Source organism: Podarcis muralis, chromosome 8 (genome assembly GCF_964188315.1).
Source record: "Podarcis muralis chromosome 8, rPodMur119.hap1.1, whole genome shotgun sequence".
Classification (NCBI taxonomy): Eukaryota; Metazoa; Chordata; class Lepidosauria; order Squamata; family Lacertidae; genus Podarcis; species Podarcis muralis.
This window is the reverse complement of record NC_135662.1, coordinates 49,761,040-49,775,690: the sequence shown is the minus strand read 5'-3', so window position 1 is coordinate 49,775,690 and position 14,651 is coordinate 49,761,040. Positions and strand designations below refer to the sequence as shown.

General features: G+C 43.9%; 1 protein-coding gene across 1 annotated transcript; it reads right to left on the bottom strand.

Moving 5' to 3' along the window:
• Positions 1-326: 326 nt before the first annotated feature.
• CIDEA (cell death inducing DFFA like effector a) lies at positions 327-13,047 on the bottom strand. The gene is made up of 5 exons (XM_028737395.2): positions 12,900-13,047; positions 7,280-7,436; positions 4,865-5,011; positions 3,501-3,685; positions 327-914 (listed from the first exon to the last, which is right to left on the bottom strand). Exons 1-5 carry the CDS (start codon positions 12,941-12,943, stop codon positions 788-790), a joined length of 660 nt encoding a protein of 219 aa, XP_028593228.1. The 5' UTR covers positions 12,944-13,047; the 3' UTR covers positions 327-787.
• Between the last annotated feature and the right edge of the window lie 1,604 nt (positions 13,048-14,651).

The window sequence follows — 14,651 nt, the reverse complement described above, 5'->3', positions numbered from 1 at the left end:
AGTATTGAACGAAATCCCAAACAATGCTTAACCTGTTAAAAGCAGATCAATCTTTAAATTTGCCAACAATGATGGTGACAAGAGAAGCACTTGAACTATTAACATAAGGTTGTGTGGAAGCTTCAGAAAGCTTCAGATTTTAGTGAGTGTGTTGTGCTGACATCAGTCTGTCTCAGAAGACAATGGAGGAGTGAGCCTTTGGGGGTGAAGTCAAACTATTGGAAGGTTACAGCACCTGTTGTGGCTGCAAGAGACTGATACAGGAGAGACATGTTTCGTTGCGGCAGTGGCAGTGATAGATGGTATTGAGAAATGGCACAACAATGTAGTTTTGAAATACTGAAGCTTGGAAATTTATTTATAAGAAAAACAGTTTTAAGTGGTAGGCAAGATTAGTATTAAACTTCTACAAACAGTCACCACCTCCAATCAGAATTTGCTACATGGCTGTTCATATGCTGATTAACAGACACATCTCAGTTGATAAGTCACTAAATGCCTGCTTCCCATTCACACAACTCTTCATTTTTGAAGTTTATGGCACAGTAATTTCTATGAAAAACTTCTCCTTCCACTGCATTAAAAAGATTCCAATCATATTTTTACACTTATGACATCATTATCTTAATGAAAAACCTGTACATGAAAAAAGCTACTTTAGTTAAACTTTTGGTCATTAGAGTGCCGCTTGACCATTTAGTGTGTTAAGTTATAAATATATTTAAGTTAAAAATGCTTAAGTATCAGCTGCAGAACCAGCAATAAAAGGCTCTTATGCTGGTTTTAGTTAGCGCTTTCCATTTGTAAGCCGATCTTCTTCATAGTCACCCGTTAACTGTAGCACATATGTTCCAGTGTAAAGAAGGATATGTCCCGTAACTTGTGCCATATGTGACAGATATCGAAGTATACTCCTTAAAAAAAGAAACACATTAAGCTTAGACAGGTTCAAAAAAAATTGCACAAAAGGAGAAAACACATAATCACTTTTGTCCATATACAATTTACACCAGCACATGCTCTGCACTTTTTCTGAAGTTGCACTTTTCCTGAAGAAGCAAATTTAGTTTAAGGATTCTCCTGTATCCAGCTTTGTTGCTTGAAGACCAACTGGTAGCACAGAATACTTCTGGACAGGGATAGCCTAGCCAGTTACCCAAATGGAAGGTTATCAGAGCATGGCTGATGGCAGTGACATTATACTTGGAGCTGCTTTTGAAGATGGTTTAGAAGCTTCAATTAGTGCAGAATGTCTGGCAGCATTCACTTCCAAGTCCAATTCAAAGAGCCTGATGCTTACTTTTAAAGCTCTAAATGGTTTGGGCCCAGCTACCTGGAGAAAACAGACTCCCATGTCAACCTGCCTGCATTCCAAGATCTGTTGATATCCTGCACCATCAGGTGGTCAGCAAAAAAGAGACTTTTCAACTGGAGCATCCCAGTTATGGAATGTCCAATCTCACTTGACACCAACATTGTTATTTTAGCTGCTGGTAACAATCTTTAATTATCCAGGTATTTTAAAGTTTGTTAGCAATTTGGGACTACAATTCCCATCATCCCTAGCTAACAGGACCAGTGGTCAAGGGTATGGGAGTTGTAGTCCCAAACATCTGGAGGGCCGGAGTTTGCCTATGCCTGCTCCAGCCATTTTATATGAAACTTCTATGCCAATTTATTATATTGCTTTCTTTTCATGCTATTGTGAAAGGTTCTGAAATTCCTATGTTCAAATACCAAGCTGAAGTTCCTTTTGTTTTTTGCTGCCATTCTAAGTATATTTACTTTGCAATTAAGTTTAACCTGAAAGTCAGAAAGGCTAATACTTTCCTACAGGGGACTGCTAGAATTAATTCTAATATATATTCGCTTGGTTCCTAATGCTACAGCAAGCATTAAAATATACTGGATCAGACCAGTAGCCTACCTTGACAGACCCAAAGCTGTTGTTTCTGGATATTATCCCACTATCACCACTTTAATAACTTCTAGAAACATGTCAGTGCTTGCTATATTTGCAGGAGTCCTTCTGCATTTGTAACTCCCACATTTTTATAGTAAAGGTAAAGGTACCCCTGCCCGTACGGGCCAGTCTTGACAGACTCTGGGGTTGCGCGCCCATCTCACTCAAGAGGCCGGGGACCAGCGCTGTCCGCAGACACTTCCGGGTCACATGGCCAGCGTGACAAAGCTGCATCTGGCGAGCCAGCGCAGCACACGGAACGCCGTTTACCTTCCCGCTAGTAAGCGGTCCCTATTTATCTACTTGCACCCGGGGGTGCTTTCGAAGTGCTAGGTTGGCAGGCGCTGGGACAGAGCAGCGGGAGCGCACCCCGCCGCGGGGATTCGAACCGCCGACCTTTCGATCGGCAAGCCCTAAGCGCTGAGGCTTTTACCCACAGCGCCACCCGCGTCCCTACCCCACGTTTTTATAGGGAATTCCTTATCATTGCACTCCAGTTCTTGTTTCAGAAAATTTAGGCACTACCACCACCTAGTGTTTCAGAGAGTCTGATACATCAAGAACCTTCAGGTCATTTTATAAGCTTGCCAGTTCCTTGAACATTCAACTTACTCGTGCCTTTATTTAGCAGGTCACCATGTATCTAGGGAATCAGGTGCAGCTTGCTTAGCCTCCATTGCACAACACATTAAGATATCTGAACAGACAGCAGAGTTATCAATAATTTTCTTCTCTATTTGAATTTATTTTTAAGAAGACTGACATTACAGAAACAGCAGCTCTGGCATTTCAGCTCCGCTTTGAAATTTCACTTTCAGCATTTCCTTTTTATAGTCTTTATCAGTGCAACATTTGTACTGGGTACTTTAAGGATCTGCACTTGGACCAGTGATTCTTATCTTGCTCATAAGTGGACAGCCGTAGAGACTGAGCAGTTAGGTGGCAAATTTTGCCAGCAAGCTATTCATGGTGGGGCAGACAAATATCAAATCCCAAAACAGGTGTATGGACATTAAAGTGGCAAATGCGGTTCAAAGTGTAAAGTGATGCACACTCGGACAACTCTCCCTCCACACAACTTCTTGTAATGTAACTCACTGCCATGTTTCCCTTTACTTGTGCTCTCTGCCTCCCCTAGAACCCAGGTGCTTTGTTTAAGATGTGGGAAAGAAGGCTTTATTTTGTCAATGAATGGGGACAACAGCCATTGCTTTTTTATCCCAGAATCCTAGGTATGTAGCTTGATAAACAGTAGCACCTGGGAGGGAATCGCACACATGCAGTCTCCACCTTGCACTCAAATATTCATGATGGTCTCATTACTACAACACTGACCCCAACTTTTGTTGATTTTCCCTCACCCTAACAGTCACTGCTTTGCTTAACACTTTGTCCAATGAAGGATTCCAGAGGGCTTGAAAGCTTGCCCCATGTCGGACTTTTGGGTTGGTCTTAATAAGGGAGTTATTCAGCTGTGGACTTTTGGGTGTAATTTCACCTATGCATGGTTGAGTCTGAACTAGAGGCACACACTTACCTCAGTACAGCCTTTGCTCCCATGCATTGGATATCATACGTCACAGAATAGATTTCATAAAATGTAGCTTTGATATTTAGGCAGCCAATGAAGTCCTTAGGGTTCACTTTGTACAAATCAAAGGTAATATTTGCCACCCCCATTTTCTTTGGCTGCTGTACTGCTGCAAAGCAGGGTCTTGGCCCCTAATTCAGAGGAAAGAAAAACAAGTGTGTGAAATATTTCAGCTCACAACACCTATCTACACCCAAGAGCCCTGTAGGATTTTTTTTTTAAGACTAATTAACTTATTGAGAACAGAAATTAATCAATAGCCTTTGAACTATGGTTTAACCACCAAAATGGGTTTTGAATCAAGCTCTTGAGTCCCTTGGAAGTTTACAATTACCGGAATACGGTAAAGGTTGTTTGAAAAATTTGGGAACAGTTTGGGAAATATTTTTTTTACCACCACCTAGTTAAAAGGCTTAGAGAGACACTGGAGAATAACCTCAGTATCCAGATTTAACACAAGTGATATAATGTCAGATATAACATTTATTGTTTCAGGATTTCTACTGAACGGAGGGACTAGCAAATCAGAGGAGGAAGGCTCATGAGATATCATTCTCTATCTCACTAGTCATCCATGGAGGTAGTGCTGCCTTTGTCCTGTGTTTTACACCCTCCAGCTACCTAACCTCTGCAATGTGTTCAGTTATTAAATTTATGGTTTTACTTCTTGGGGTGGGGTGGGGGAATACAGAATATACGTAGAAAAAACGTAATTCTACTAACTAATTGGCACGACTATTTACTCTCATGGTGAAACACTGTTTTGTCCTGTAACTGCCACCCTCTGCTCTGGATGCTTACTTCCAAGTAAACACACATTGAGTTCTACTTTGTTCAACAGGATGTATTCCCAAAGAAGCATACCTAGTTTTATTACAATAGGCTTCACGGGCGTAACCTATCTATTAATGCTTACATCAGTACGGAGATGGAAACAATTCTGTCTTTTGTAACTAAGCAGACACAATACCAGGAACTGAATTCAAGCTGGCAATTAAAAGGTAGAAGAAGTCTGTTCCCGATTCTTCCTTTGCGTCAACAAGCTGACACTTTCAGAATCTAGCGCCCGAATCTGCATTGCTCCCGTGGGACCTGGAGTCTCCCATGCCTGAGGTCACATATGACATTAGGCATGGGAAAGAGAGGGGTAGTCTGCCCAAAACTTCCTGGTGGGCCGATCTCCAAGGTTTGGTGGGTGTAATTAGGCCTGTAATCAGAAAGACTGAAGAAGTTTTGTTTAAACTCAAAGCAAACAGGGCATATCAAGTTTATTATTTTCTGTAATAAACTATTTTCAGAACAACACTTACTGGCTTCCATTTCTGTCCTTTCTCTAGAACCATGAAATGTGTGTTGTCTCCCAGGGATTGGAAGAAGTCTTCTGTATCCACCACTGTGCCATCTTCCTCCAGAACCAGTGTTATCAGCCCAGCAGTAATCATTAAGGTATCTAAGGTCTAAAATACAGACAGAAGAGCAAAACATAGTTCCAAATGCCTTATTGGTTTAGGGCAATCCTAGTTTACTTACCCCCTACTGAAGCAAGACACATCACATGTGTGAATGTCTATTACTCAGAAACTGTACCATTAAGTTATTTGCATGCACCGTTCTGCATAGATTAAGCTGTCATAGATTGAGCTAACATGAGCCCAACTACTTTTGAATGGAGAAAATTATGGAAGAGAATCAGATCTGTGTGTGTAGCCCCAATTTATGAAGCCATGTTTCACATGGTGTTCAAGCCTCCTCCAAAATGTGCTTATTTTTATCACTGGAAAGTCAACGCTTAGGACCAAACTAGGCTTTGAATTCATTATATGAATGCAACAGAAAATAAACACACACACACATATATATAAGCAGCAGTGCTGGCTTTGTGTGTGCCTGCATGCATGCAAGCAAGAGACCTTTCTGTTTTCAATCAGGAGGAAAGCCCCCATCAGTGACAATGGAGGCCTTCTTTCCAAAACAAATTACTTCGAGAGGTTTGGTGGTTGTGGAAAGTTAAGTTCCTCCCTATTTACATTCTTTAAAAGTGAATATTGATCACATTCACAATGATGCATCTAGTTTAGCCCTGCAGATTAGAACTCAAATTGAAAATAGATTTTAAAGAAATTCTGCTGTCAAGAGAGGGCATTATTAGTGTGACTTGCAGTAGCAGTCTAGATTCCTACAGCTACAAAGCAAGTTGCCCTTTATCATCCAAATCACCTTAACCACTTTACATTTCGATTCCATTCCCACTCCCATCCTCTTTCTACAGTACTGTACACAGGATTCTCAGATGGTCTTCCATCCATGCAGCATTCCAGTGCTGGTACAGTCAAACCTCGGTTCCTGAACTGCTCCCGTTTTTTAACGCTTCGGATCCCAAACGCCAAAAACCCAGAAGTAAATGCTCCAGTTTTCGAACATTTTTTGGAAGCCGAACGCCCAACGCAGCTTCTGCTTGAGTGCAGGAAGCTCTTGCAACCAATTGGCAGCCACGCCTCAGTTGTTGAACATTTCAGAAGCCAAATGGGCTTCCAGAATGGATTACATTTGAGAACCGAGGTTTGACTGTATGAGGTAGCAATTGGTGCTGTGACTGGTTCCAGGCACAACCCAAAGCCATCTCCCCAGCCTCCTAATCTAGTCTAAGTAGGACAGCTGCAATCCACTCTACACCTCTGCATTCTACAAATCAGGTTAATGGTGGTTTGTGGGGACAATTCCCACAATTCTGCTCTACTTGTTCAGTTAAGAGATGTATTTTCCATATAAACTTTATCACAATTTTTAATCCATAAAAAGTAAAAAAGGGAAAGGAGGACATGGGTTAAGGACATGATTTAAGTGTTGTTTAATACAAGTATACTGCACTGCCAACTTAAGTTGCGCAAGGAAAGCTGGCCAAATTTTTACAAATTTCTCTTCTTGGTGCTCATGGCAATATAAATCGCCTCCTGAGATAAGGACAGGGAGTTCAAACCGCTGGTCACTGTTGCATGGAAGGCATGCACATGTAACCAGTGCTCATGGTCCAGTGGTAAACTACAAATAGTGCAAATGTAGTTTGGCAAAACATAGGATCTTTGAAACACAGTGATTAATTACATTACAAAGGCCTCATCCCAAAGGGGGCTTACAACAGGGCAGCTCCACATCATGTGCGGAGACAGCCAGCATGTTGTAGTGGTCAGAGTGCTGAACATGGACCTGGGAAACCTGGGTGAAACTCCCCAGTCAGCTATGAAGCTCAATGGGTGACCTTCAGACCAATTCACTGTGGATAAAGGACCTGATTGCTGTCCTGCTTCTCCTAACACTTAGGGACTGAGATAACTTGAGGAGGAGCCTTGGGGATATGCAATAAGGTGTTGGATTTTTGTTGGATGAGATGCATCTTCAGGTTCAATGGAGAACTTTTCTCTAGACTAGAGTGCTATGGATCACTGGCTAAGAATCGAAAAGGTATCTTGAGCATCTATTACAGCTATGACTGGAGCCAAGACAAACAGGTAGGACCAGACTTCTCCAAGAAGTTAACATCCCTGCTAGATCCAGGACTTCACAGTAGCCTTCACCAACCTGGTGCCTTTTATGTCCTGGCTGGGGCTGATGGAGGTTGTGTACACACATCACCTGTGTGTATGTGGGGCAAGAATTTTTTAACACATGTCTGAGATAATGAGGTCCTGGCATGATCATCAGGCTTGTGATTTTGACAGGAAACATACCTTGCTAATAAGCTCCTCTAGGGTGCTTGCAACAACTCCTCTCCGACTGCTTCTGTCATGGTTACAAACACGGAAGGGCCGAGCTGCAGCTGGAAGAGGTGCAAACAGGGTCTGTCTTGTTACTGACCCTAGAGATGCTCCCACTGACACCAGAGATCTAGAACAGAAAGCAGTTTGGGGTTTGTTATTTTTTTATGTACATTGTATGGTTTCAGTTTTAAGAGCAAGGAAATCATTTTTAGTACACAGTAGCACCATGGGTATAATTCAAGTCAGCCTACAGCCTAGATGCAGAGCAATTCATGCATTGCTAAATATATACCTTCTTCCAGGCTAGAAAGAGAGATATTAAGCACTTGAGGGAAGGGGCATTTTGATCCAACAGTGATTGTTTTGATCTGTGGATGTAACTATGAGCTATACAATGTCATCCCCACAGCGTCCAGTAAAACCCATCTGACTATCTTTGCAGCTGATCAGAATAGTGTGTGTTTGCCAGCTGGGCCCCCAAACATGGTCTAGTTTACCATTTCCAATATTATCATTGCATCTTTAGAAGACAGACTAGTAACTGGAGTCTTTGCTAGAATATATAATAGTGCCCATCTGCTGTAAGGAGCAAATAAATGATTGTTAGTGCCTAAATTCACTTCTTGCATGTATCTCATGATAAGCATATTAATTCCTGCTTCCTGTTCCAGTTATTGATGTGTAAGAGGACCCATCCTCTTAACTGAGGAATGTTATATTCACACTTGACTATCAAAAAACATTTGACAATGTTTACCAGACCACCTCTAAAACACTTGGACTAAACAATTCCATAAACTATAATTACAAAGGTTAAGCAGCTGTGGCTAAAAATACAACACACTACTGATAATTTTAGCTTGTTATTAATGGAAACAGTAGAAACTCAGCACAACATTTAAAAACCTGATTAGAATGGAAATGTTTTCAGAGCCCAGTTAAAGATAAAGGATCCGGTCCACAATTTCCTCAGGAGGAATTATCAAAGGTGTGAGGCCACCACTGAGAAGGTCCTGTGTCTACTGCCTGCCATTTTAATTATCTAGGGTTCCCAAAATAAATTTTATGTTGATAATATTTTTTATTAATTTTAAATTACAATTCAATAATAGCCTCATTATGGCAATACCAAATTATAATACAATTACTAATACCAATCATTCAAATACTGAATTATATAATTTAGGTGGCCCCCCCATGTGCTAGATTTGATGGGGGTTTTTATTTCTGTGTTCCAAAATCTTATTAATTTCAATTAAATTCTTGTCAAAATAATAATCCCTTATACAACAGCTGCAATATTAATAACTTCCATTTGTGTTGACACATTAAATGATTGATAGAACTACAAGCGAGGCACTCAAACTATATCCTTGCTCTTCTTGTGTGTGGCAATTATTCTGTAAGTGGTTTTTCTTCCTGTCCTTATAAAATGTTACATCTATCTTTTCCCGGTTGTTGATGTTCTCCATCATGCCTTGGGCGTAGCTGATATCCCATTGTTTCAGAAATTTCTCCATTGCTCCGTCCCGTCCTTCATTGTTTTGCAACTTTAATAACAGATGCAAAAATCACTCTGTCCCAATGACCTGTTTTCACCCTTTTTCCTCTCTGCCTGAGAAGAAGAGTGATCTGTTAAACTGCAGATGACTCAGTAATGAACCTTATCAGTTCCTTGGCAAGTTTGCAGACTTCTTTCATCCTTCCTTCCCAAGATAAATTTTAATGCCTGGCCGGGCTTGCATCCGTGTAGGCAATCCTTCAAATCACCAAGACCCAAAGGTTTAGGGCTTTGAAGGTCTAGGCCAGTACTCATTGGACCCAGAAACATATTGGCTGCTAATATGTACAATACAGTGGTGCCCCGCAAGACGAATGCCTCGCAAGACGGAAAACCCGCTAGACGAAAGGGTTTTCCGTTTGCGATGCGCTTCGCAAGACGAATTTCCCCATGGGCTTGCTTCGCAAGACGAAAATGTCTTGCGAGTCTCGCCATTTCCCCCCCGCTTTCCCCCCCTTTTTCTAAGACGCTAAGCGCCTTTTAGCAGCTAAGCCGCTAAGCCTTTAATAGCCGCTAAGCCGCTAATAGCGCTAATCCGCTTAGCCGCTAATGGGGTTGCTTCGCAAGATGAAAAAACCGCTAGATGAAGAGAATCGCGGAACGGATTCTTTTCGTCTTGGGAGGCACCACTGTACAGGTTTGCCCAAACACCTAACCCTCATCAGACATACTGACATTCTGTACCAGTTCCAAGCCATTTTTCAAGATTGCCCAACAAAGTTTATGTTAAATACAATGGTACCTTGGGTTACATACGCTTCTGGTTACAGACTCCGCTACCCCAGAAATAGTACCTCGGGTTAAGAACTTTGCTTCAGGATGAGAACAGAAATCGTGCTCCGGCAGGTGGCAGCAGTGGGAGGCCCCATTAGCTAAAGTGGTGCTTCAGGTTAAGAACAGTTTCAGGTTAAGAATGGACCTCCGGAATGAATCAAGTACTTAACCCGAGGTACCACTGTAGTCTAGTTTGATTTTAACCAGCACATGTGTGACTGAGACAAAATATGCTTCCTAAAGAAAAGGTCACAGCTGACAGCATAAGCTGGTAAAAGGCACTCCTAGCCACGAACATCACCTGTGCTTCCATAGTTGCACTCAACCCAAGAGGACCCCCTGCGAAAAGCAAAAACACTGCAGCCGACAATTAGGATGGCACTGGCTAGTCCTTTATATTGTTCAGCCATAGCATTTTCTACAGGCTGTATATAAAAGTCTCACTTCTGATTTATAAGCATTTTGCCAATCACTTTGATTGCCAATGGATACTTTTGCAGGATCTAACTTCATCTCACTGTATACCTATATCCAAGCACTTTGCTTAGGCAACCTGAAACAAGGTTAATTACAATTGAAAGATCCATATTGGATGATAGGTTAGGACACAACCTTTAAATTAGGTTATTTGTGACTCAACCACTGTTGCAGCACAGCATTAGGAGTGTCTCCTTAATGCCATGATTGCCCTATATTTAATTCTGTAATCTGGCTACAGCAGATCAATTTTTAAGGTTGCCTAATGCTTTTATATATAAAAAAAGTCAGAGCCATGCCCTCACTTAAGCAACAGCACTGTGTTGTTGGATATGCAGCCTACTCATATAAGATTACTTAGAAACAATCCCAACTTGGTTAAATCAGGTCAAAGATTGCAGTCCTATAAAACAATACTCTGCCAAGAATCCATGTTAGTTTGCAGTTGCCAATAGACATGTCATGAGTTTTGCTTAGGCAGACCTTTCCCTTGAGACAGTTATATTTCTGCTCTGTGTTCAGAAGAGTTTCACATTTATAGAGCACAACTCCAATAACTTGGCTATTTATCCAAGGCTTGCACAAGGGTCACTGTGGCTCAAGCTATACGTGGTATCTAGATTTAAGTTATTCTTGGAACCAATTCCTGTGACATTTGTCTCCAGAAAGACTCTCTTTTCCCCACTGACAGGACTTAAGTAAAAAGTAATTTTACGAACACATTAAAGGATTAACTGTGGCAAGAGCTCTACGTGGAGAAAAGCTAAACAGATGTCACCACCACAGATTAAAGCCCATATGGCACCCCAACCCAACTTGTAACTTGCATTTTACAAGCAAAGGTACAGCACAGAGGAAATCACTTCTGCTGACTTTGCTTGCAACACACGTCTTTCTTTCTCCTTTTGGGAAATGAAAAAGAAAGCAGCACAGGTCACTGGCATCATCTCGTGAAGACTGGGGGGCAGTGGTCAATGGCTGGCAGCAGCTCCTCCTCCTCCTCTCTCATGGACCAGGAGGAAAAGCCAGAGGCAGAGTGGGGTCTGGCGGTGCCCACTAACTTGGGGTGTGTGGCTCCCTCAAATATATTATTGTGGGGGCCAAAGCCCCCACTGACCCCTGGGGTTGGCACCAGTGACATAGGCAGTGCATCTATTCTTAAAGTGCTTGGCAAAAGCGCTCTTTGATGCAGCCTCCCTGTCTCCTTCAAAGGGCGCTTTGCCACTTTAAGACAACACTGTGTTAAAGCACTTGCCTCCTCTTTTAAACCTCCAACATTGGATTTAAAGACTTGCAAAGAAGACTTTGGGAAGACTTGCAAAGCTGTGCAAGGGATTTTGACAAGCAGGAACCATGATGCGCCATAATGACATCATGCAACTGACATGCAAATAGTTAAATTTGACCTCTGAGGCTGATCTGGATAAGGATCTATCCCAATGAGCAAATAAGCTTCCCCAACAGCTGCTTTACGAGATACCTGCTTCGCTGACAATATACAAACCATCTGAAACAAGCCAGCAATGCTGTAGAAATGCACAAGCTGGTTAACTCCCAAATTGTGTGATGGGGCACACTAGCATGTGGTGCAGGAGAGCAGTTAGTGTGCTGTGAAAGTTACTCAAGAGGATGTGAAGCTGACCTGCAACATTCAACATGTTCCAAGAGGCATTTCAGAAGGTGAAGCTTCTTTATCCAAGTGTACTAGTAGTCAGAGGCAAGAGACATTTCAAAGGCAAGCACCTGTGGCTTAGAACTCAACAAGGTCATTGCCACCCCCATTGTATAACGCTACTATAAACACCATAGAGGGGGAGGGGATGTCTTCGCCTGATGCACTTTCCATGACTTCATTTCCCCACTTCCCCTGAGGCTGTTATCTGCACATGCTCAAAGGATGTCTCAGATGTACAAATCTCTGCTTAAACACGGTTTATGACTTCAAATCAGATGGAAGCTGTGGAAAATGCATCCAACAGGAGTACAGGATGGACTGTGGCTTAACATCATGCACGCTCGGCTTCAAGCATCCAGTCGTGGGAGGGAGAAAAAGGTGAACGGCATCCACCTGTGGGAGCCTAACAAAAGGTATGACCTGAGTTTAAACCACAGACAGGGAGGCCCGTCTGTCTTTTCTTGCCGTGTAGCAAGTGACGTCGTTCTATGAGTAAAGGCCACTAGGTCGGAAGCTGCTTCCACAAACCCCATAAGCTGGAGTCACACAGCTCCACCCCCCCCTTGGTTTCAAGCTATTTTAGCAAGCCTCCAGTCCATTCAACCGGTGGCTAGATGATCTTGGAAGGGGGAGGCTACTTCCAAGCAACCAATTAAGAAAACACAACAGCGTGTGACCGACTGAGAGTTGCGGATCCTCCCGCCCTGCCCCTCCAAGACACAAAGAAATCCCGCCTGGATTTAAAGAGGAGCGCCGGACAAAGAGGACGCGGCAGGTGGCGGAGCCAGATGGCAGCCGGAGACCAAGGGGTGCTGCTCGGGTCAGGAGTTCAGGAGACCGATCCTGCCCAGGGAGGAAAGCGGGCAAGCGAGCAACGGGGGCAAGCAAGTAGGCGCTGACACCCCAGCTCCCCGAAAACGTAAAGGAGATAGATAGATAGATAGATAGATAGATAGATAGATAGATAGATAGATAGATAGATAGATAGATAGATATGCAACTGCATGTGTGTATATCTGGCAACAAGCGCCCAAGGAAGGTCGCCGCGGGACTTACTCCCGAGTAAACGTGCCTGGGTAGCAGGCGCCTGGGCGATCACTCACCGGAAAAAAACCGCGGCGAAATCGCGCGCGCACACCACCGCCATCCTTGCACCTTCGGCTCCCTTCCCAGCGAGCAACGCCGTCTGCGCCCCCTCCCGCCGCGGCCTTCTTATGAGCCCAGGGGCTCCAGGGAGGCGTCGCTCTTCGCAGCCCCGCCCCCGACGGGCGGAGGCGCGCAGCGAAACCGCCCCTTCGGGAGGGACGCAGTTTAGGCAAGGCCTGCGCGTGGCCGGCGCGGCAGGAGGCTCAGGCGGCAAAGCGCGGGCGGGTTGCCTGGGTGTGTGCAGGGGGCGACAAGAACCTCCACCCGCCACCCCCGTGGTAACGTGCGACAATGAGGAGGCGGCTTTGGCACACCCTGCACCAGCTAGCCTGCAACTCCCGCGGAGTTGCTTCTGAATACACGTGCATAGGGTTGCGCGATAAGGCGCCGCGGTACACAGTGAACGCCCCACTAAATTCACTTCTTGATTAGTGAAGATAGGATTGGAGCCAGAGAGAGATGAGACATCTCTTAGCGAAAGAGCAGATGTCAACAGCCGAGGCCTAGATCAGCAGGCATCGGAGCCAGCACTTAAGGGTCATTGTCCCTTTGCCCCCAGCAAAATATTTGAGGGGTCTGGACCGCCCAAAAGTTGATGGGCATTGCCATTCAAATAGTATGTCTTTTGATACAGGGCAGGGCTAACTTGTCCCCGCGCCCCCTCCACCATATTTTATTCAAGTTGGCACCCCTGCCAGCAGGATGCAGTTCTCGTGAATGTTGCCTGTTCTGCCCTAATGCTACCCAACTGATTGGCTCCAGTAAATATTAGCAGTTCTGGATGCCCCATAAATACAAAGATAATATGTACATGAGGAAACATCAGCCTTGGTCACGTGTTACTCACCTGTAGGGCAATTGTGGGAGCTTTTAAGGCTGTGCCCTTCCACCACTTTTGCACCCATTTCCCAGGACAAGCAGGGTTTGTGTGTGGTTATCTGTAAATAAAACTTATGTATAAGATCCTGCACGCGTATAGGGGTTCTGTGCTATTGGGACAGCAGTATGTAGGTGTCCGAATTAGGCAGAGACACTTTGCATTGGTAGATGCTCACATGTCAAGAATTCTTTGCACACAATCTCACATAACACAGGTGTTGCAGAATGAAGATGTGATTTCAGGGGCAGCGCTCAAAACATGGCCCTGCTCCCTTGTCACCACAGAATTGCCCTAAGTGTAAATATAACTATTATGTTTTAAGAGACATCTTCTACAGTCAAGGTCCAGTCTTCCTCACATGACAATGGGGCTTGGTTGAAATAGGTCACAGTCTTCCCTGTGCCTTGGCCAAATTATATTTTTCTCCTGCATCTGACCTGAAGCTTGCCAAAGCCCTGCCCTCCAGGCTGCTAAGCCCTCCTCCTCTTCACCCTCGAACAGACCAAGAGGAAGAAGAGTTTGGATTTGATATCCCGCCTTTCACTCCCTTTAAGGAGTCTCAAAGCAGCTAACATTCTCCTTTCCCTTCCTCCCCCACAACAAACACTCTGTGAGGTGAGTGGGGCTGAGAGACTTCAGAGAAGTTTGACTGGCCCAAGGTCACCCAGCAGCTGCATGTAGAGGAGCGGAGACGCGAACCCGGTTCCCCAGATTACGAGACTACCTCCCATTTTAACTTGGTTATAATGCAATTTAAACACAGTGATAGAAGGGCTGGAAGTGTCCATGATATAGACTGCAGAGAATCAGGATATACACACCACTCCCA

Bases quoted from the DNA above. Each gene is read 5' to 3' on its own strand.
- CIDEA (XM_028737395.2), bottom strand. From the start codon at position 12,943: ATGGCGGTGGTGTGCGCGCGCGATTTCGCCGCGGTTTTTTTCCG. The intron at 5,012-7,279 runs GTATGTTTCCTG...TCTGTATTTTAG, and splicing joins TAGAGGAGCTTATTAGCAAG to ACCTTAGATACCTTAATGAT. The intron at 3,686-4,864 runs GTAAGTGTTGTT...CCTCTGAATTAG, and splicing joins AAGGACAGAAATGGAAGCCA to GGGCCAAGACCCTGCTTTGC.